The sequence below is a fragment of the Ochotona curzoniae genome, unplaced genomic scaffold (genome assembly GCF_017591425.1).
Source record: "Ochotona curzoniae isolate NIBS_2020 unplaced genomic scaffold, NIBS_Ocur_1.0 contig_1274, whole genome shotgun sequence".
NCBI classification, from domain to species: Eukaryota; Metazoa; Chordata; class Mammalia; order Lagomorpha; family Ochotonidae; genus Ochotona; species Ochotona curzoniae.
The window spans coordinates 28,316,445-28,339,098 of record NW_024465023.1 but is presented as its reverse complement, the minus strand read 5'-3'; the positions used below and the strand labels follow the sequence as shown (position 1 = coordinate 28,339,098).

The following is a 22,654-nucleotide window of genomic DNA, read 5'->3' as shown; positions in this document are numbered from 1 at the left end:
TTCCAGGTGATTTTAACATATGGTAAAGTTTGAGGAACACATTAAAACGAGTTACAAACCTGTGATGGTATTGAGGGAATACCTGTTTAAGGTTAAGTTATTTAACTGGGCCATTTGGAAAGCTATTCAAAAGTTTTAAAAGGAGAAATCTTTTGCAAGGTAGCAATATTTTGGAGCTACAGAAGACTCAAATTAGAAACATTAAGGCAGTAAAGTATAACAAGTAGGTACCCCGGCCAGATCAAAGTCATTATAAGGCATTAGTTGTTACCATTTGTTATGATCTATTCTTTTTGGGCATATGCTTGGATTAAAAATTGGGAAAGAATGTTAGTTGACTCCAACCTCTCCAGTTTGAGGGAATTATGGGAAACTTGCTTGGTGAATGAAACCAAAGAGATAATGAATTTGGCATTTAAATAGTGCATTTATTTGAGCTATTAGTGGATAGTCAAGGAGAGATGCTATACTCTACAATTGAACAGACTTCAGTGTACATTCTGAATTTGTCACTTACTGTATTTGTATCTTGGCCCAGAAGACAGTCTTTTTCTTTCCATTTTCTTCACACATAAAATGAGGTAATAATTTATCATTCTGACATTTTTAAAAGTAAAAATATAAATAACAGATTATCACCTAGATATGAAAAATACAACCCAGTGAAGTGTTAGTACTTGATATTTATATGGTTCTTTGCAAGGATGAACTAAATATTTAGAAATAAGTGACTATAGCTCTTAATCAGAAACAATTATATTTAGAAATATTTGGGTATTATGTGCAGGTAGTTGTTAGTGAATAATTTTGAAGAAGAAATTGTTGCTAAAATACAGCATGCAATGTAGGAAAGATTTTTACACTTAATCTACAGGATACACCTGCACTTACTGCAAGAGGAAGAAGAGAAGATGCAGGACAAGTAGGCAGTAGGTGTGCCACCTACATTGCTCAGCTAATCTGTTGCCATCATCTGAATACTCCTATCCACCTGATATGTTACAGTTGGGATATATTGTGACCCTGGGAATTATCCAAGCATTTGATGTATACAAGAATATTATGATATCTCTTGATGGTGAGGTCTTTCACTAGTCAGTTTGGATGTCTTCATTATTAGAATATTTTTTCATGTTTATTCATAACTGTGTTTAAATTTTGTATCTCAGTTAATTATTCCCCATAGTATCTGCTTGTACTCTTTTATTATTAACCAGTAGGGTCCCTCTTCCTTCTTTTTACAATGAATATAATCAGTTTTCATCATATTCTTGCATCTTGGCATGGTTTCTAAATCAGTTCTATTATGTATAATATTTTAAAACTATAGCTAGAAACTTACAAAACAGAAAGCATGTCTTGAAAAAAATTAAAATTAGTTCATCCATTGTATTTGTCTTATTTTGTCTACCCATGTCTATTATTACATTTAAGTACTAATGGGGGAGTTTAAAGTGTGTATATTTGCTTCTTTTTATCTTACCGTTTGTTATGTTCCTCTATAATCCCTCAATCATAAGTATTATACTACAAGTGAGAGAAATGAATTAATTTCAAGAATTCACCATATCATTATGTGTCTGAAACTATGTGCCGGGAACCAGAATCATCAAGAATTTTCTGGAGCTCTAGAACCATATGATATTTTCTGTAGAATAGAATCTATATGACTCAATAAATTGGAGCAATTGCTAAGAGTTCTATGTAGTATAAGAATAGAAAGCAATTATGAAATTATCTTTTATGATGGTGAGGAAGGGCAAAGGACAGAAGCACTTCGCATAAGGATTGCATGTGAACTGGTAACTTTATGTGCATAAAAGTATTACGATGCTAAAAATCTCCCTACATTATTTGAGAAAATTAGTCCACATAGGCTTTAAATTACTCATCTGGCTTTAGTCCAATTCAATAATCTTTGTGTGAAATTGACTTAATGCTTAAGTCATGTAGCTGCTGAAATCATTCATAGTATTAAAAATCAGCAGATACTCTAAGCCTTGACTTACTCAGCACAGCTGGGTAATAAATTTTTAATTTGTGCTGATCTAAAAATATAATGGACAGGAGATTTTGTTTTCTTATCACCACCTTTTAATGTTTAGAATAGTGTTGCCTTTATGGTTCTGTACTTTTTGTGGAAATTTCACATCCATAATAATGCTGATTAGGTAATTCATGAATTAGGTAAATAATATTTTCTAATTGGAATATTATTCATGGTAAATGCAGTTTTTTGTTTATAAAAGTAACCAATGCTTAAAGTTTGAGAAATACAAGTATGAAATAGGAAATATTTGTTATAGTCCTTATTCTTTTCTGCAATCATAATGAATAATGTTTACTATTTGCTGTTTTGGAACTTGCCTTTTCCCATAAAACAGTTTTCATATCCCTTAATGTATATTTCTACATTATATAATTTTTTATTTTTTAAACAGTACTGTGACATACATATTGCAAAGTAATATTTTTGTTTCTGTCCATTTTGGTGGTAGTGGAAATAGAATTGAAAGCCAAAGCATATACTAGTATGGATCTTGGATTATTTTTCTTTAAAACATTTTTATGCTATGCAAATGATAGTGATAGTGAAAAGGCTGATTAAAAAGTAGTAACATTATATACCCCAGATTTTCTGTCATTAAATCACATCTACCTCTAAATTTAATAACTACCTGAATTAACTTTATTATAAAATGTGTTCTAATTTCTCATGGGAAAAAAATCTTAAGTTTGGAATTGTTTACTGAAAAAGTCTGAAGGAATAGGATGAATCAAATTGCACTGAACATTTCACCGGAAAACACCATCTAGCTTTAAAAATCATTAGCTAATCAAGTGATCACTTCATAGAATAACATGCAAAGAAATTGATGGTTGCAAATATGTGTGTAAATCGTTAATGAGAATCGACAAAAGGAAAATAGTGTCTATGTGGACTGCTTTAGTATAATTGACAGTTAATTAAATATTAAAATGGTTATTATCAACGTGCTTGCATATTCTTTAGATAATCAGTATGTTTTTCTCCCTCCAAACATATAACTGAAAATCATCTTTTGTAGGTTTTTGGCAAGTAAAATGAAAACAGAAATTAGAATTCACTTTGCTGTAACTTTTGCTAATTAAAAAGTGGGTATCGAGATATTACTTAGATTTCGGGAATTGGAATCAGTGTAGCATACCTTTGGGTGCACAGAATTCTCCACTTACACATACTGCGAGGCATTTGACTAGTTCCATTTCTATGGACCATATGCTATTTGAACTGTCAGTCTCTTATTCATGTTACCCATGTCTCATAATGAGCAGTTTGATTCATATCTGAGATCTCTAAAGTTTTGTGCTTTATAATGTCTTGTTCCTCGTTTGCCCTAACTTTTTATCTTCGCCATGACGTAATTCAGCTATCTTGGGGGTTATAATTCAAATCAATGCTAATTAAATGCACCAGAGTCTCCATGGTGACTGGATTTCAGATGACCTCTCCTTCATAGTGTCTGGGATCAGGTGCTTCTGTTAATGAAAGTGCTCGTATGACAACTGTCAGGCAAAAGGCACACACTCTTTCACTTGAGTGCATTGGAAGAAGCTAAATCACTCAGGCTATTGGATAACTCCTCCTTACCATCCAGGATAAGTTTGGTCCAATATATTTATATGACAAATCCTGGGAAAATTATAAATCACTGGAATTGTAGTGACAGATTCATCTTGCTTTGTTAAATGTATTTTTTCAAAACTTGAAGCTATAGGTATTTTAAATGTGTTTCTTCAAAGCATAGTTCTAGGATATCAGTTACTTAAGATAGCATTAGTACTTTGTTTTAAAAGCCAACTAAGAAATAGGTCAATGTTCAGAATTTTAAAAGAATGATAGGTGAAGTAATTTAATATGGCTAATAGTTGGGGCAGGTTTAAAGACATTTATGAAATACTTTTGTTTAGGTTAGAGTATGTTTTGAGATAATATGTAGAATGACTTCGTTAAATTTAGGATACCATATTTTAAGTTATAGGATTATTAAAACACATCTCCAATAGCTGCTGCATTGGAGTAACATTACCTTGTCATTTTTTATTCTATGAAAGATTTATATTGACACTACTGTCCATGCATCAGAGTATTGCTTTGATGTGTCAGTACTCCTATCTTCAGTATAATAGCAGTCCAATTGAGAGACACTTGTAACATGTATCTTTAAGAGGTGGTGAGGAGAAGGTGTGTGTTGTGGTTTGTAAGCTCAGGACATCGCCAATTCCTTGTCTTCAGGCATGTGAATTTTTCAACTGTGCTTGTGAACAAGAGCTTAGATGTGGACATAGCAGCTTAGCAACATTAATGGTGACATAATTTCCTTACATTATAAACTTTTCCATTAATAGGATGGTAAATGTCCAATATTTTTGTCTCATAGTGATGTGGACTCTAATGCAGTAACATGATTAATTGATAAGGTAGAATTTCTTTCTTAAGTATGTATGTCCTAAACATAGGTAGGATGGTACACCAAGTATGTAATTTTTAAAAAACTAGTCTTTTTAAAGGGGGAAAACATTAAATCTTTGAATACTGTACCTCAATTTTATTGTAATGATTTTGCTGGTTACCAGGTGGGGTGGCAGTTGAAAAATTTGGTGAATGCACTACGAGAGGACCCGAGTGGTGTTATCTTAACTTTGAAAAAGCGACCTCAGAGCATGCTTACCTCAGCACCAGCTTTACTGAAAAATATGAGATGGAAGCCCCTTGCTCTGCAGGTAATGAAGCTTAATCATAAGTCATACACCATCATTTTAGCCATAGATTATCTCAGTAATGCTTTATTGTGCCTCATCTCAGCAGCATATGGATTAATCTTGTATGCTTTTGAAAATTTGTTTGTAAAATGATCTCTTCACAGCTTATCCTAATAGGCTTAATTATGATGAAGTCTCAAAGAGCAACTAAAACCCAAATTATAAAGAACTTTGCCTTAATTTATAACCATTTAACGCATAATCCAAAAATTCACAATTAATTTATGGCAAAATGTGGTTAGAATCGAAACTAGAAAGTTTCATTTTTGTATTGTAATCTATTTTTTAAGTTGTTCTCACATTCTGAAAGCTAGAGGATAATTGATAAAATTCTTTTAAATCAGCTCATAAGACACTAATAATATCTCATAAACAGCAGAAAAATGAAATTTTGGATTAATTAAGATGTACTTGGTACAATCCTCCTGATTATTTTTGTCTTTTCCACCTTGTAGGGTGGCAAAATAGGGAAATTGCCACATTTGAATTTTTGTAATTTTCTTCAGTGTGAAACATCACTCTAAAAGAAAACTGTGATATTGATAAATTATGCTCATTTCGAATTATAAACAAAGTTATGAAAATGCAATTTGGGTTGATGAAAGGCAATAAAGTAACACATTTTCCTTCATTTCAGCCATATAATCTCTAAACAATGTAGAAATTTTTATTCTTAACAATTCTGCACTTCTGCGATAGACTATTATTTTAGAATTCGAATGTTTAAAAAAAAAGTTTCAGTACCCACTGAACTAGAATACTGCCCATTGTTCACATTAAAACAACACACTGTTGCCAATGATGTAAATTGTTATTTTGCTCTTTATTGATACTTTTCAACACTCATAATTTTTTTCCTGATAAGTAAATTTTCTGTTACATATGAGTGGCCTTATAGGTTATGGTTTTTTATTTTTTAAAACTTCACTACTTATTGGCCTCAAAGCTGACATCATACTTGCCAAGTAAAAACATAAAATGTTCTAACATTAAGTTACTTAGAATTTTACTATGAATCTTTGTCAAAATGTATTAATATGTCCAAATGCTTTTGATTTGCAGTGTATGTTTATTATCAAGGATATCTGATGCTCATTAAAAGTTCACAACAGTGTTTACCTCATTAACTAAGTCATAGATGAGCAGATCAAACGCTCCCATCACATCATTTTTTTTTTTTTCTCAATGCAATGTAAGTTGTTTTGTTGTTCTCTTCCGGAGTTTCCTTTTGATGTGTCTTTCCCAAAGATTCTTCTTTAAAGTCTGAGGAAGTGGGAAGGAACCCTGAAGAAGAGGCCCACACTTTCAACTATTGTGTTTTCTTCTCAGTATATGCATAGACAAGTTACCAGCTCTTCTCTGGTCCCTCCTATTTCATTTTGAACGCCAAAAGACCCTAGTTTCTTGTGATTCATGCATTCTGTTAGAGGATTATCTGTAGTAAACAAATTGACAGTTTGTTCTCCTGTTAGATCCTTTTCCACAAGCATAAACTGAAGTGAGAAGTTCAAATAATGACAATATCCAGGCAAGAATCTTTTTATATAAAATGCCAAAATAATTGAAAGACTAACTTTTTTGTTGTTACACATACACTTGGTATATATACTCAAAGCTATACAAATTATTTTTTAAAATTATATGACATCGTTTCTTACCCTGTTGTTATAATAGAATTTTCATGACATTGTTTGTTTCCAGGTCAATTCCAAAATAGCAAGAAATGTGCCAAGTCATATCTTATTACATTTGCTTCCCATTTTGTTATTGAGCTATACTGTATGTACTTAAAACTTTCCCTTTTGTTGGAGCTGGCACTATGGTATTGTAGGTTAAGCCTTCACCTTCAGTATGGGCATCCTATATAGGCAATGGTTCAAATCCTTGCTGCTCCTATCCAATCCAACTCCCTACTGGTATGCCTGATAAGGCAGCAAAGGGTGGTCCAAGTCTTTGGGCCCCTATACCTATGGGGGAGACAGGAGGAAGCTCCAGGCTCCTGGCTTCAGACTGGCCCATCTCCTGCCATTGTGGACATTTAAGGAATTTAGGGAGTGATGTATAGGATGGAAGATCTCTCTGTCTCCCATTCTTTCTCTGTGTAAACCTGCCTTTCAAATAAAATAATAAATATTTAAGGTTCATTTTTAAGAATACTTAAGTGTGGAAGAAGCATTTAGAGAAGTACATGTGTATATATAAAGTATATATAGAGAGAGAATGCATGTATGTACATGGGTACATATATTTGCTAATATTTTCGAAATTTCTTATCTTAACTCTAATTGTTTACCTGAAATGTTTTGGAAAAGGTCAACCATTCATTGATAAACCATACTACTCAACATGCAAAAAACTGCTTCTAACTTCAAAAATTACTTTGGTGGTTGGCTTTTTCACAGAGCAGGGAAGTATGCTAGTGTCAGTTATATACTTCCTTGCAGTGCTAAACAAGGTCTTAGAAGTGACAGCAATGAGTACGTTCTCTGACGTATACCTCTACCACCACTGCCACCACCATCACCACTACCAACAAACATATTTTGAAGACATGAAATTGTGCTGTTATGAAGTTAATTCGTTTTGTAAAATTTTTAATTATCTAAGCGGCGAAAAACAGTGGGATAGAACATGAGCACACCGGTTCACTCCGCAGTGCCTATAAGAGCAGGGCTGAAACAACCAAAGCCCGGAGCCAGGAAGTTGGAATAGGAGCTAGCATCCATTTGATCCGAGTCACAGGTGCCTTAACCACTAACCCAAACACCCAAAAAAGAGTTCTTCCTTGATTTAAGGCTGTGGTAAAATACAAAGACATTGAGAAGCATAATGGAAAACATCTGAAATCCTGTGTAGTAAAGGTGGACAAAGCCTGAAGGCACCAGAATCTGGAGACTGAAAATAGGTTGCCTCCACAGGGGCAATGTTAAAGAAATGGTAAAATGACAAGGCCTTGAAGGCATATGTGGATTCTTGACTTCATATGAGGTCATATTCTTCCTTTGCGCCTTGGAAACATTAGAACATTTCAGTATTTCAACTTATGCTAATGTAGCAGAAATCCTCTGTCAAGACACAAGTGCTATTAGTGTATTCTTGCTTCTTGTATGTTGCACAAATGCTTTAGAGCCAAAACGTCGAGTCACTCACCTAAAAATATTAAACTTCAACTTTCAAACTTGAATTATTGGACATTAGATTATTTCTTTTTCAGAGGATGTACCAGCAATCTACTAAATTATTTAAAACAAAGGAAATGAAAGGACTCTGGCATTTCCTTAACTCAGTGTGTCTATTTTGTCATTTTCTTATATATCTACTGGCATTTTCAGATAAAATATATCAAACTTTGTGTGTTATCCAAGTAGATACTAATACATGATTCTTTTAGAAGAAAAACTTTGTTCTAAGATGAATACTAGTAATTTTTAAAGTAATAAGGGACTAATTTTATTTGTATAAACAAAATATAACCTCATCTACCCTAAAGTGGGAGATTGTTAAAGAATACCATGTTTTAATTAAAGTGGAAGTTTTTGCTATAAATTTTGATTTCTCAATGCTATTTGAAATGCATTGATGAAATTCTAGTAAAATAAACAAAAGCATACAATTTAACTTCATGCTCAGAGAAATTTCATTAGTACATTTCATGGAATTTGGCACCTCTTTCGATAAATCCCTGATCTCAGACATTTTGTGACAGAATTGAGGAACTTAAGGATCCATAGCCAAATATGATAAGCAGGTGTCATTATATCTGGAAGATTAAAATCTGTTGTCATTTTTACCCATGCGTAGAGAAGTCTTATCTGAGAAAGCATCTTTTATTCTAAGAAAGCAAACTGGGGATTCCTCACTTTGTGAAAGCTGTTTTGCAAAACATGTTAGTGGCGCCCCCTGCTATTTTTCTGGAATGTGTTAAACATGGTGATTGCTTATGGTCAAGTTTCTAATCCAATGAGAAAATCTTAGAGAACTGTGACTAAACCTCGAGATATTTTTTAGGCATTTGGATTTTCAGTATACATAGGCTAAGAGCATGCATGAGTGTTGGCATTTTCTCCTTAGGAGAGGTATATGGGACATTTCCATGAATGTTGGACGTTGTCAGTGTTCTTTAAGATCATCACTAAGAAATAATAACTTTAAAAACATCAAGATACCAGATATGTTTGTGGGTTTTTTAGAATACATACAAGAATCAGTAAAATTAATACTTAAGTTTAACATACTGATTTAGAAATACTGACATTTTCCATAGATTTCTTAATTACCTATGTGATTCTGTGATCTTGTACTTTTCCCTTTAATTTTATAGTGCAGCATTGTTTTGATACCAGTTGTACAGGCCATGTGAATAACTGAGCAGAAAAAGAAATAGAGTCCAAAGCACACAATTTTGTCTACCAATTTGTAGAACAACTTAATACTGATTGTGTTACATTTCAAGTATATACAGAATATGACTGGTTAAAGTCATTCTGGAAAAAATCAACACAGGAGTACACTGCAATTTGCTTCCATATTCAAGTTACAGATTGCCAAACTGAAAAAAAAATAGTGATGAAGTTTATGTTTCAGAGTTTTGATAAATCAAAACATTTTGAAAGAGACAAAAAGCAATACTAGGCAGGACAATGGGAAGGAAAATAAAACTAACTGAAAGTGTAATTCTGACTTAAGCAACTCTTATGTTTATATGCTCAAATTAGAATATAGCTATAAGCAGTTGTCACATCAAATTTTCACTGAAATGTTTAAGCAAAGCAATTAAAGGATCTCAGTAATGCTGATTTTTGAGCCCAACACTTTCAAAATGTTAACATTGACTACAAATAGTCACCCATAGTGCAAAAAGTATCCATTCTTTCTTAATATCACTCAAATTATGTTTACTATAGTTTGAAACAATGGAAGCCCAGTTTTAATGTTGTAGTTTACTTATGCCCATAGGATTTAAAATTAATCTTAGCCTCAGTCGCAGGTGCAAAATTTAATGGTTTGTGGAAAACACCATTTTGTAGTATAACTGAGTCTATGTTAGTTATATACTGTGTAACTGCACATACACATCTACAGTTTTTACCTAAGGGAGATGTGATTTCCTGGTCAAATTTATGGTCAGGAAAAGAATGTTTTCTGGTTGGTCTTACAAGAAAAGAAAAATTATATACTTTTCAAACTTATTGTACTTATAACTGAATCCTTTTTTTTTAAAGCTATTAACGAACTGAGAGGGGAATAATTGTGATTGCTTATATTTTCCCTTTCCCTGTAACCTAATTTCAAAAAGCTTGCCTGGAGAAATTTATGCTAAGCAATTTTCAAATAGCATGCTTTACATGATTAAGACACAGGAGTTTGTGTGAAATTTCTTATATTCCAAAGTCTAGGATAAAATCTCTGGAAAACTTTTTAAAATGATTTAGAGGAGAGTTGTTAATGTAAATGGAAATTTCTGATACTAGTGCTATGAGTAACAAAAATATGTTTGAACCCAGGAAGGATTTGTGTGAATGTTTTGTGCTAGAATAATAGGGCATTGTGATCCATTTAAGGGTGTACTTATTTTCATGAATATATGTATAATAACAGACAGGTTTTATGTTTAATGTAATCATTTGTATTCAGTGAATATTTACCCCTTGGAAAGCAAAACAAACTTTGTGTGGTCTTAGTATAAGGGAATTTTAAAGCTGACCTATGTAACACATACTGCGCTGTTTTAATGTTTGGTTGTCTTTTCATCATTGGTTTAATTCAAGTTTTTTATAGCATAAAAGTGGGGTCACTCACTAGACAGAGACAACTAAATTAAGACAGTCTTGCTAAGAGATGTTAGAATGTATAATTTTGTGTGAACACTCCATAAAGAATGTTTCTAAACTATGCTCATAAACATTATTCTATGTGAGAATTTGGGGCACACAAAAGCATCATTAATCATCTGAAAGTTTAAAGTGCAATTTCAGTGATTCCTTACAAAGCTAAAATTTTTATTTTACAGCAATAACTTTCTTAAAATCATCTTAAGCTGAGTAGCATATTATTGCTAAAGCCATCATCTACTACTTAGACTTGTGCATTTCATATTTTAGCTTGTAGTTTTAAGTATCTATTTACTTTATACTGACAAGAGCATGTAACTTTTATCTGGATTTCTGAGTGCTCTGGTCAGTAGTAACTTATCATTAATTGATATAAGGTTATGAGTGGAAATTTCAAGAGATGCCTATTTTGTTTAGGATTTTGACATCTTTGGAGATTCATGCCAGTGTCCCCAAAAATCTTAGAGTTGTTCATTAAGAGTGACAAACTATAGACAAATGCTCACTGAATATGTGAAAGGAGAAATTTATATCACAAGCAGTATTTAAAAATATGTTATGACAAGGTCTTTCATGGATGGAATCCATTAGGTTCCTGAATTTATATCATAATGAATCAAGTTACACTCTTTCATGCTTCCTTGATTGATAAGATACAGTCCTAAAGTAATACTCGTTTTTGATAGGTGTTGAAAATGCCTAAGTGTCTGCCCTTACATCTTAATATAAGATCAAAATATAAAAAATGGTGAAAGAGTATTTTCTTTTATTACTACGCTATTCTTAAGTTTGTAATTCATTATAGTATAATGATAACTGTTTTCACATACTGCTTTATGAGCAAATGATTAAACATAAATTCACCCACAGTTGAAGCAGCTATAACTTTGCATTATTATATTCTCAGATATTTCAAACAACAGAGTATACCTGTTAAAATTTAACTCAAAATCTGAGAAAACTACATTTTTTAGCTGAAGGAAGCTTGTCATGTAAAAATTTATTACTTCTGTATATCTTCACACATGTAAGTAGTTATTGGAGATAGGTGTATTCTTAAATAATTACCACTAGGAATTTCTCACTTATTCATCATTTATTCATCATTTATTGTGTGATTGACTTAGTCCAGTTTTTACCTGTCTTTCTAATCTTCCTTAATTTTTGCCCTCTTTCAGTTGTTTAATTTTATATTTCAATTCTTGTTAGAAGTTAGAAACATTTCTTTTTAAGTGTTTATTTTGATGTTCTCATGAAGTTTCTATTTCATCATTTTTCCAATTATTTAATTCCCAAGATTTTTAAATTTCATTTTTCAGAAGAATGTTTATTTTTATCTTGTATTATTTTACAATATTACAATTAGTAGACTGAAATATATATTTATATTTTATGTACTGAATATGTTTAATATATACTATGAAATTTGCACAAGGCATACTGATAAACAAGTCACTAACTAACTGAAAATTTTCCATGATAAACTAACTGAAAAATTTCCATGATTTACCTATGAGAAAAACAACTAGCTATTTGGATTACACATCAGAATGGAGCAATTCCTTTTTCTTTAAAATAAAAAGCACTTTTTTGGCCATTTCAGTAGATGGAACCTGCTTGTCACAATCAAACCAATTTAAACATATTTCTTCAAAGTATATTCTGGTTCATCTAAGCATATTAACTGATTACTTTAATTAGAACTTCTTGCTGGTGGTAGACACCTAGAGAAATGTCAATATGAAGAAAGAGGACATACATAATAAATTTTTTCGGTGGAAAACGGTACAACATATATACCAAGGAATACAATCTTGGTAATAGAAGTAGAAAAAAGAAATTTTGTCTTGGTCCTTACCTCATACTTCAAACATGTTTGAAATACACTTACACCCCTAACCACCACTTTTTTCCTTCCTCCCTTTTTATGAATGGCTGGTGGTCAGGTTAGAGTGGATACTAAATAAGAAAAAAATATCTTTAGTTGTGTAGATACTTACAGTGTAAGAGAGAAGTCCTTAAAGAGAAAGCATCACCTTAAAAGAGGAAAGATAAGAAAGTTAAGATTGTTTTGGAAAAGCTTGCTTTTTTAGAACTTGACTTTTAAATTTGCTTGTAATATTAGGTAATTTTAAAGTGAAAGAGCCTTAAGGCATTAAAAAGAATGCTAATATTAGTGTTTCTTTTCACACTGCATCTATTACAAAAGATTACAAAATACTATGCTGTGTTGTAAACCTTGTATTTTTCATTTCTAGTGTGATGAAATTTAACTCAGGCTTACTATCATCTGTATTTAAAGCCAACATGTCCTGACAGGAAAATAGTTATAAGGAGAGTCACATCGCAGTATATACAGTCACATCACAGTATATATGTCTATATGAACATATTTGAGTCTGTCATTCAAAGATCTGTTGTAGGGGCACAAAACATCTTAGGAAAGAATATAATTGTTTCTTTCCTTGGACTTCATGGTATTCATTAGTGCAGGTTGTCCCCTGATTACTTGTATGATTTCCGATTTTGATTTTCCCATTGCTAAGAGTTTTTCTTCCAAAAGATAGGAATAATTTAACTGGACAGTAGTCTAAAATTAGTGTAAGCAGAAAAACTTTTACCCAACATCTTCAAATATTATGTTAAACTTCTGGCTTTTTTATATCGTATGAGGTGGATATTGTAAGATCCCAAAATACATTATCATTCCGTTTTCCCTTCTCTCTCTCTTTCTTTAATTTCTATTTCACATAGATTAAAACTTAACCGTCATTTTGGCAGGATGTGTGATTTCAAGCTATTAAGGTGAGCTGTGCTTAACAAGGAAGGTCAAAATCATGAAATACGTCGTAAACTGTGTAGGCTACCCCAGTGGCCTACAATGTACTTTCCATTGTATCTATGTGTGGATTTTTGAAAAAAAAAAACAAAACAATGTTTATCTGTACAAAAGTATTGTTCCAGTATAAAATAGTTATAATATACTATTTATGTCTCTGGCATTGCATGTTAAAATAATAAAACCAAGCATCTATATAGGTATGCTCAAAGTATTTTCCTACTTATTAAAATGACAGCATCTTGTCATGTAAGGATACAGTTGATTTTATGGTCACTATTTTTGTGTTGGGATTGCATTGAATTTCTTTTATATATTAGTTGTATTTATAGCTAATTAGTAAGTTCTGTAAGATGAGCATAAAAATTTTGTAAACTTCAGTTTCATTTTAGGATATTTTCTTAAGCCATGAGGTTGCTCCCAAATACTGTGAAGCTTGAAAGTGGGTGTGCTCTGATGTTAATATGTCCTGATGTACTGCCGAATTTAGTGTGTGTATATACATATATACATGCATGTATTTGTGTGTATATAAATATACACACACACACACAACCTTTGAAAAATACCCTCCTATTCAGTACTTAAATACAAAGATGAAGATGAAATATATAGATAAGTGATTAAGATTATTTTAAATGACAAAGAAATATGTATGTGCTTATGCAAGGTAAAATGGTTGTTTCACATGAATCACCACACTGTAAAGCTATACCATAAAATGACTTTGAGAAGAGAGTTAATTGTGTTTATATTGCCAAGAAAAATACATTTTCCTAGAAACTGCTCTCTTGTACTGACCTTTCAAATCCATTTTTGTAACCTTTTCTGAGAATCTGTGACAATCTGCTACCCTTGGAGTATGGGTTGTCTTTTGGGGGGAGATCTGAAGTAGTCTTCTCAAACATTAGGTAATTCTTTCAGAGTTACTCTTTATTTTCTTCCTTTCAAAGGTAGGATTTTAACAAAGTTAATTCAATTTAAATAAATTTCTAACTATAAGATAAATCTTCTCCTTGTGAAACATGCTACAGTATTTTCTTACCTTATAAACAGCTTTTAGTTGCTTAGTCCATAGAAAAAGGTGAGTTGCAAACTAAATGCAAGCCTGTAATATTTGTTTTAAGGCATTCAAAGCAATATTCATACGCAATAACATCACTTCCTGATTTCAGCCAAGTTCAAGATATTTCTGAAAAAAAATTTCAGAAATAGACTATTTTAAAATGATAACTATATGTCATTGTTGTTGTTGTTTGTGTTGTTTGTGTGCGTATGTATTTTCTTTTTCATTTTAACCAGCCTCTTATACCTAGAAGTCCCACAAGCAGCGTTGCCACGCCTTCCAGCACCATAAGTACACCCACCAAAAGAGACAGTTCTGCCCTCCAAGATCTCTACATTCCCCCTCCTCCTGCAGAACCGTACATTCCCAGGTATGAAACTAACCGTCATGCTCTGGATGGATAGCTAAAAATTAACTGAGCAACTATGAACTGTGAAGTCTGTTCTCAGCATTCACCTTGAATATTTTCTCAATTAAGAATTTGGTACTGCATCCCAATTATAGACAGTGCATTTTACTTAATAACAATTTTTAGTAAATATTATATATTATTGTTTTTCTAACATATATTAGAAACAAATATTAGAGAGCAGTTGCGATCATTTAAGTAATTAAATAGTAAGTGGGGCTGTTTAGCTTAGAAACCCCAAGAAATCCTGGTTACTTTGAAAAATGTCATAATTTTTTTAAGAAATGCAAAATTGATAGATGACTTGTGATTTCTTAAATGAAGATCATGGATAAGTTTTTCTGTAATGATAATGAAGACAGGGTGATTTTTCTCAATATTTCTGTGCCTAGAGTTTCTACTTTATTACTGCATTAATATTTCTTTTAGGAAATAAAGCTTACAAAACAAATGAATTATCATAAAATCTGTTTTTAACTTTCTTGAGATTATACCTCCATTTCATTTGCGGTTTTATTTGGAAATCATTCTATGTATGGCAGGATACGGCTATGCACTATGCTGCATTTTTTCCAAAAACATTCTATTGTTCAACCCTCTGGGTTACTAACATTATAAAAAAGGACCTGCACCAAATGAAGATAATTAAAACTACTCACAAGAAATTTGATTTAGCTTTTAAATAAATTCTATAGTAACTAAAAATCAATAATTTAAGATATATGGCAAAAATGACACTTCTGAAAATACAATGTTGTCATCAGGAAACAAAATAATAGTCAATTTCATATATCAGTGTTATTTTTAGCAACTAAATATAGCTATAACAAAATGGTTTACAGGACAATGTAACTTGCTAACCTGGAATTTAATCAACCTAAAATATGATTTATAGCCTTATGTTCAGTTTGCAACCAGACATACAGATTCAGCCAATATCCTACTGAATGCAAATTGAAATTTAATACGAGGAGTCAATGTTACAAACGCTGGATACTCTGGCGTAAGTAGCGTTGAAAGCATGTGTGTTCCAAATAGCAAACAACTGCTTTATATTTTGGTTTTATTTGAATTGCAGCAAACTTTATTTCATTGCACATGATTATTTGAGAACTACATCTGTGAATAAGAAGACTACATATACAAATAGACATCGAAGGATCATTTTTGTGAAATCTCCAATTTTTTTAACATGCTTTCCTCTCTTGTATAGGGAGTTACTTTATAAAATAAGTGTCCGCTACACAAAGAGTATTTAAAATATGCTTACAAAGATAGAAGAATGGATTAGACCAGTTCTATGTGTCAGGTATAGTGAAAATTTTATTGAGGCAGCATACTGAAGTCAGTAAAAAGCTGGAACATGCTATTTAAAGCTATTATCAGAATGCAAGATCTTGACCTGTCAGTATTGCCTAACATTTCTATTAATTCACAGCCCATCTTTCTTTATCTGATTTTTAATTGGTTCTCTTAATGTCTAATTTAACACAATATTCTAAATGAATTTTGGGTCAAATTGGGGGGTTAGTCACACAGTTGTTCAAGATAAAAATCAGAACAGTTCTTGCATTACAACCCCTTTCTACCATAGCTTGTGTTAATTAGCTGGATTATCTCATGTGACTTGAAGTTCCAAAGGTAAAACTTGTTGCAGTTATCAATCTTTTTAAGATACAAATTTACTACTCTTTTTTCAATTGAGCATCATGAAAATCAGTGTGGTTAGCATAATTGAACTCTTCTGCACTTACTGTTTTTCCCTGTCATTAAAAACAGAATAGGTATCTTGGTCTGTGAACATACATGATTTATGTGTTTAATTCACACTACTGGAAAAGATTTCGTATCTTAGAAAATGGGGTCTTCAAGTTAGTTAGTAGGACAAATTTTCAAGCTAATTATAACGTTTTTCAAGTGGCAGAATGCACTGAAAATACTGCATTGTCAACAGGTAATAATATAGTCAACTTCATATATCACGTTATTTTAACAGTTAACTATAGCTATAAGACAAATGATTTACAGGAAAATATAATTTACTAACCTGGAGCACATGTGTTTCAGGAAAGAAAATAAGTAAAAGGATTGCAAGCATGTCTTTTTCTCTGAAAGAGAAAACACTCATTGTGAACTGAGTGAAACTATTGGTATTGTTTCATAACTCAATAGAATTTCATTATTATAATATTTTTCTACCTAACCAAATTTCTGTTTCTATAGTAAAGATGAAGAATTTGTAGCTCACTGAAGAACTAAAATTTAGGCACTAATTTATCAACTCTAATGTGTACACAGGAAATACAAAGAAAAAATATAATGAAGATGAAAAATTTGTAGCTCTTTGAACAAGTTTGAACTTTAGGCACTAATTTATCAATTCTAATGTATACCAGTAAATATAAAGAAAATCCATCAAAGCAACACTATTTTAACCTGTTTCCTTACCTATTCTAGAGCAGAAGAACAGAGATATAAAATAACTGTATAAAGTTGAAAGATATATCAGCAGGATGAATCAATACGCTGAGTTCTTCAAGGGCTTGTGATGTGTACATACATGCACATACACTTATATACACAGTACATTTATCAATTCATTCTACTTGAAAGTTAGTTTTTGTTTTGTACTTTTTGAATTCAATGTCATAAAATTCATTCTATGCAGACATGTGCAATCTACCTTCTTGATAGAAGGCTGCTGCTTAATATCATGTAGAGGAAGAAATACCACCTCCTCCATTTTCCAAGCACAAAGTGGGTCTCTAATTATAGACCAGTGAATTAATACAGCTAAAGTACTTCTGATGTTACTTGAACCAGACAATTTGTTGGGGAAAAGTTTTCAAGTGGCTTAAGATAAAATTTTACCTGAATTTTATACTGATTTTCTTCAAATTACCTAAGAACCAACTTTATAACTATGTTGTTGTATTTTGAGATAGATTTTTTTTTTAATCTTAGAAAATGACAATGTGAATGGCAACATCAGTTTATGGTAGGTTAAGTAGATAAGACAACTTGCTGATCCAGTGAGTTTTGGTATTTTTTGGTATTCTTTGGTACAGATTTAGGACTCTAGGGACTCTTCTTCATACCTCCTTCTTCCCTATTTCATCCCCATTTACGAAAACAGCATATTCCTTCCTTTCACAGTTACAAGCTTAGCATTCCACTATAATCTTTTCAATAGAATCAATTACTAGTAATAAAGTTTTTCTAAATTTGTACAAACCTGATTTAAACATCTGCACACAAATTGAAAAATACAGATTTTTTTTATTCTGGATAAGATTTACATAATAGACTTAATATTACTTTTTAAAACTCATCAACATTTATAAGATGTCACTGGACTTGATCTGTTGTCTTGTTATAATTCAGTTTGTTCTATAAACTTAGCATTTCAGTTCTTAGCTCCTAGCATATTTTTTTTATGATTTTGTAACACAGATTCATAATGTTATTTAGGGGAATTGGAAAGAATTAAGAACTAGAAAGAAATATAATTAATAATGTACAATGATGCAACAATGTATTTGTTTATAGTGATATTCTAGAACAAAAGCATTTTTGTGTAAAATTTTAGAACTATTCAGTAAAATGTTTCACAAAATGAGTTTCAATTTAGTGAGTTCTAAATGGAACATTGCTATCAAAATACCACTAATTTTGAGCCCAATCAACTATTACTGCATGTGAGAGTTTCCAGGTGTTTTATTAACTATGTGATATTGAAGAAACTCATTTACTTCTCTGAACCTCAATGGTTTTTCGTTTTATTATTATTATTTTTTGTAAATTAGGAATAATTCATAACTGTCCTGTAAACCTCAAGGAAAGTTTGAAACCAACAGGAGATATAATGTATGGAAGGCATGTTAGTATTTTAGACCTTGTGTTCTTTCACCATGCTAACACTCTCCTACATCCTTCTCCTTACTCTAACCTCACTTTAGGGATGAAAAAGGAAACCTTCCTTGTGAAGATCTCAGAGGACATATGGTGGGCAAGCCAGTGCATAAAGGATCTGAGTCACCAAATTCATTTCTGGATCAGGAATATCGAAAAAGATTTAACATTGTTGAAGAAGATGCTGTCTTGTACTGCTATGAATATGAAAAAGGGAGATCGAGCAGTCAGGGAAGACGAGAAAGCACTCCAACTTATGGTAAGAATTCTTTCCATGTTAACATATACCTGGAAGGAAAATGTCAGATGCCTTTTGTAGGCTTTTAGTTGATAAAATTATTTGGTAACTTTTGAATTGAGCTTAACAACTGAGCTATGTCTGTCAAGTGCCTTTAAATAGAATCTCAACAATTTGGGGCATTGCATTAAAAATCATTTTAGGTTTTCTAAAGATAAGCAGGAAAAGTAGGCAACATTTTAGGTCATAATGGTTAGAAAAATATTTGAAGCATCCTGTAATTCGGGCACTTCTCTTTTTTATTTTTAATTTATTTTATAATACAGTTCCATAGGCTCAGAGTTTTCCCCTCCCCTCACTGATTTCCTTTATATAATTACAGTAGTATAGGCCTTCGAAAACAATTATAACTCCATCATTCTGCTATTTCAGTGTAGGTATTATAGGCATTTCCTTAAAAAAAAAATGAAAGCTGTTAGTATGATTTTTTAAATGAAATTATCTCTTTAATCCTCAGCATTTTTTTTAATTTAAAAAGATTTTTTTTTTCAGGGAAATTGCTTCTACACTAATAACAATTGAAATAAGCAATGCAACTTTTGAATCTGAAACAAAAATATGCAAAATTTAATCGCATCTGAGCATTTACTGTAGATATTAGCAAATACTCTATTTAATGGGAAGTTTTTGCTACTGCATAAAAATTGTTTGAGGTCACTAGCAGTTTAATGTATTCAATTTTACAAAATAAAATGTTAATGTAACTTACCTATCAGACAGGAATTTGTGACCATAGTTTTCTCCAAGAGTAATTAAATTGTTAACTCACTTAATATTTGTTGTATACATGAAGTAAACCAAGCAATGGAGATATAGAGTTGAATAAAATATAATTCCTAATGTGTAAGGCAAATGAATAGATGCTTTAGAGTCTTTCAGATGAGTAGGGAGCCTTTAGAAACAACTAATTTAGCCCAGAAATTCAAATTTTGTAGTCTGCATAGGAAGTCAGTTAAGTTGTCATGACATTTGCACTGGGTTATAAATAATGGATAGTAATGGAGGATTTCTAAATGCTGTTCATCTCCACCAAATACATTCTCAAATTTTACTTCAGTCTATAAAGTAATCTCATTCCATGGACTCTAAAGTGTGACAATATTATCTTTGCATTTAATGTTTTGTTTTAAAACAGTCTTAAGCTTAAAAACAAAAAGGGTGAAAGTAGTAAAGTAAAAGAAAGTTGAACTGGTATAAACAGTTCATACATATTAAATCAGTTCCTTAATGTGTTAGTGTGATGTATTGTCACAACCTATAATCCACACCCAGCTTCCCCTCCTTCCCACCTCCCTTTTTTACCCAAGTTCTGTATTCTTCCTACTCCCAACTTCCAGTAATCAACATTCTATGAGAATGGGGCATTTGTCTTTGTGTCTCACTCATTTCGCTTAACATAACATCCTCCAGTTCTATTCAGCTTCCTGTCCATGACTGGATGTCCTTCTTTTTAATGGCTAAATAGTATTGTTGTGTATGTATACCATATTGTATTAATCTATTCATCTGTTGATGAATATTTTCATTGAGTCCATATATTGACTATTGATAGCAGTTGTGTGATAAATATGGTGGAGCAGGTGTCTTTCATACAGTGAGTTCCTGCTTTTTTAATATATACCCATTTACAGGATTTCTGGACCATGTGGCAGTGCTATTTCTAGATTTTTAAGAAGCCATGTGAATTTATATCCCCAGCAACTTATATGAGAGCTCCCTCTGCTCTACATCTTTGCCAGTATTTATTAATTTCTGTCTTGTCTATGATAGTTATTCTAAGGAGTGAGATGGTATCCCATTATGGTTTTTATTTTCATTTTCCTGATGGCTAGTGAATGAAAAATGTTTTGCATGTTTATTGGTCATTTGTATTAATTGTTGTATCAGTGTCACGAGCTTGTTCAATGGAGTTTTCCTTGTAAAAATTGTGTCTCCCATATGGATATTTTGATTTTTTTCTATTCAATTTTGATGTATTTTCTTTCTCTTTCCTAATTACTTTTAGTAATACTTCCAATAATATATTGAATAAGAGTGGTGAAATTGGAATCCTTGCTCTAAATCTAGGTGGAGGAATGCTTGAGTTTTCCTCTTTAGGATAATATTGACTGTTGGTTTGTCATCTGTAGCCATCTTTTTGATGTATTTATTCTCTGTATCTAATTTGTTGAGAATTTTTATCATGAAGTGATTTTCAAACTTATCAAATAGTTTTCCTGCATCTTCTGCAATAACCGTAAGGTTTGCATTATTCATTCTATTTATGTGATGTATTTCATGCATTGATTTGCAAGTGCTGAATCTCTCCTACATCCCTGGAATAAACTTTCTTGAATGTGACTTTTTTCCCACTGATTGAGATTTTTAATATTATTTTGGACTTGGTTTCATAATATTTTCTTGAGAAGTTTAACAAACCAATCTGTAGTGTGTGTGTGTGTGTGTGTTGTATTTTTATTTTGTTTAGGTGTCAGAGTGATGTATCCTCAAAAAACACACAAAGTTCCATCCTTTTCAATATTTTGGTGCAGTTTCAAAAGTATTGGAGTTGATTTCTGTATAAATAGTTTGTAGAATTCAATAGTAAGCCATCAGATCCTGGACTTTTAATTACTGCTTGATCCTTTTACTTGTTTTGAGTCGTTTTAGATTTTCTGTATCTTGATTTAATCTTGGTAGGCTACATATGTAAGAATTTATTTCCTTAAGATTTTCCAACTTGTTAGCATACAATTCTTCATGATAGTTTCTATGATCTTTTGTATTTCTACAATATCGACTGCAATGTGTCATTTTCCGTCTCTGATTTTTGATTGTTTGGGCTTTTTCTTTGTTAATGTAGATAAAGGTTTGTCTGTCTTCTCAAGAAATCAGATTTTTATTTTATCTTTTTTTAAAGTTTTTTGTTTTAATTTTTGCTCTGATTCTTACTATTTCTCACATAGTGAAAATTTGGGGTTTCTCTTTGATCTTTTTCTAAGTCCTTATGCTTATCTTGTTAGATCATTCATTTGTGACCTTTGTTTTCTGTTATTAGCACTTACTACTGTACATTTCCAGTTTAATGCTATGCTTTAATGCGTATGCTTTTTGCTATGTTCTACAGATTTTGATATGTTGTGTTTTCATTTTCATTTGTTTCACAAAGGTAGTTAATTTTCCTGTTCATTTCAATTGTTTGATTTACTGAGATGTTATTTTTGGCCCAGTATGTAATCCATATTAGAAAATTTGCTAATGCTAATGAGGACAATGTGTATTCTATGGCTTTGGGGGAAATGTCTGTTAGGTGTACTTGTTCGTTGGTGTACTTCTACTCTGATCTATCTTTGTTTATTTTCTCACTCGATGATCTCTTCATTGGAAACAGTAGGTATTGAAGTCTCCCACTCTTACCGTATCAGAGCCTGTCTCTCTCTTTAAGATGAATAATATTTGTTCTATATATCTGCATGATCTTGGCTTGAGTGCATATATATTTATGATTTTATATCTT

The 22,654-nt window shown here is 31.8% G+C and overlaps 1 protein-coding gene across 6 annotated transcripts in view; it reads left to right on the top strand.

The window, feature by feature from the left end:
• Positions 1-22,654, top strand: part of CNKSR2 (connector enhancer of kinase suppressor of Ras 2) — a 232,610-nt gene that overhangs the window by 117,781 nt on the left and 92,175 nt on the right. For 3 of the 6 annotated variants that reach the window (XM_041000355.1, XM_041000362.1, XM_041000387.1), the window contains exons 9-11: positions 4,618-4,764; positions 14,776-14,909; positions 18,908-19,119. In XM_041000355.1, coding sequence (XP_040856289.1) covers positions 4,618-4,764; positions 14,776-14,909; positions 18,908-19,119 — 493 coding nt within the window. The remainder of the gene's footprint in view (positions 1-4,617; positions 4,765-14,775; positions 14,910-18,907; positions 19,120-22,654) is intronic. The other 3 variants (XM_041000379.1, XM_041000371.1, XM_041000396.1) reach the window with 1 other exon arrangement.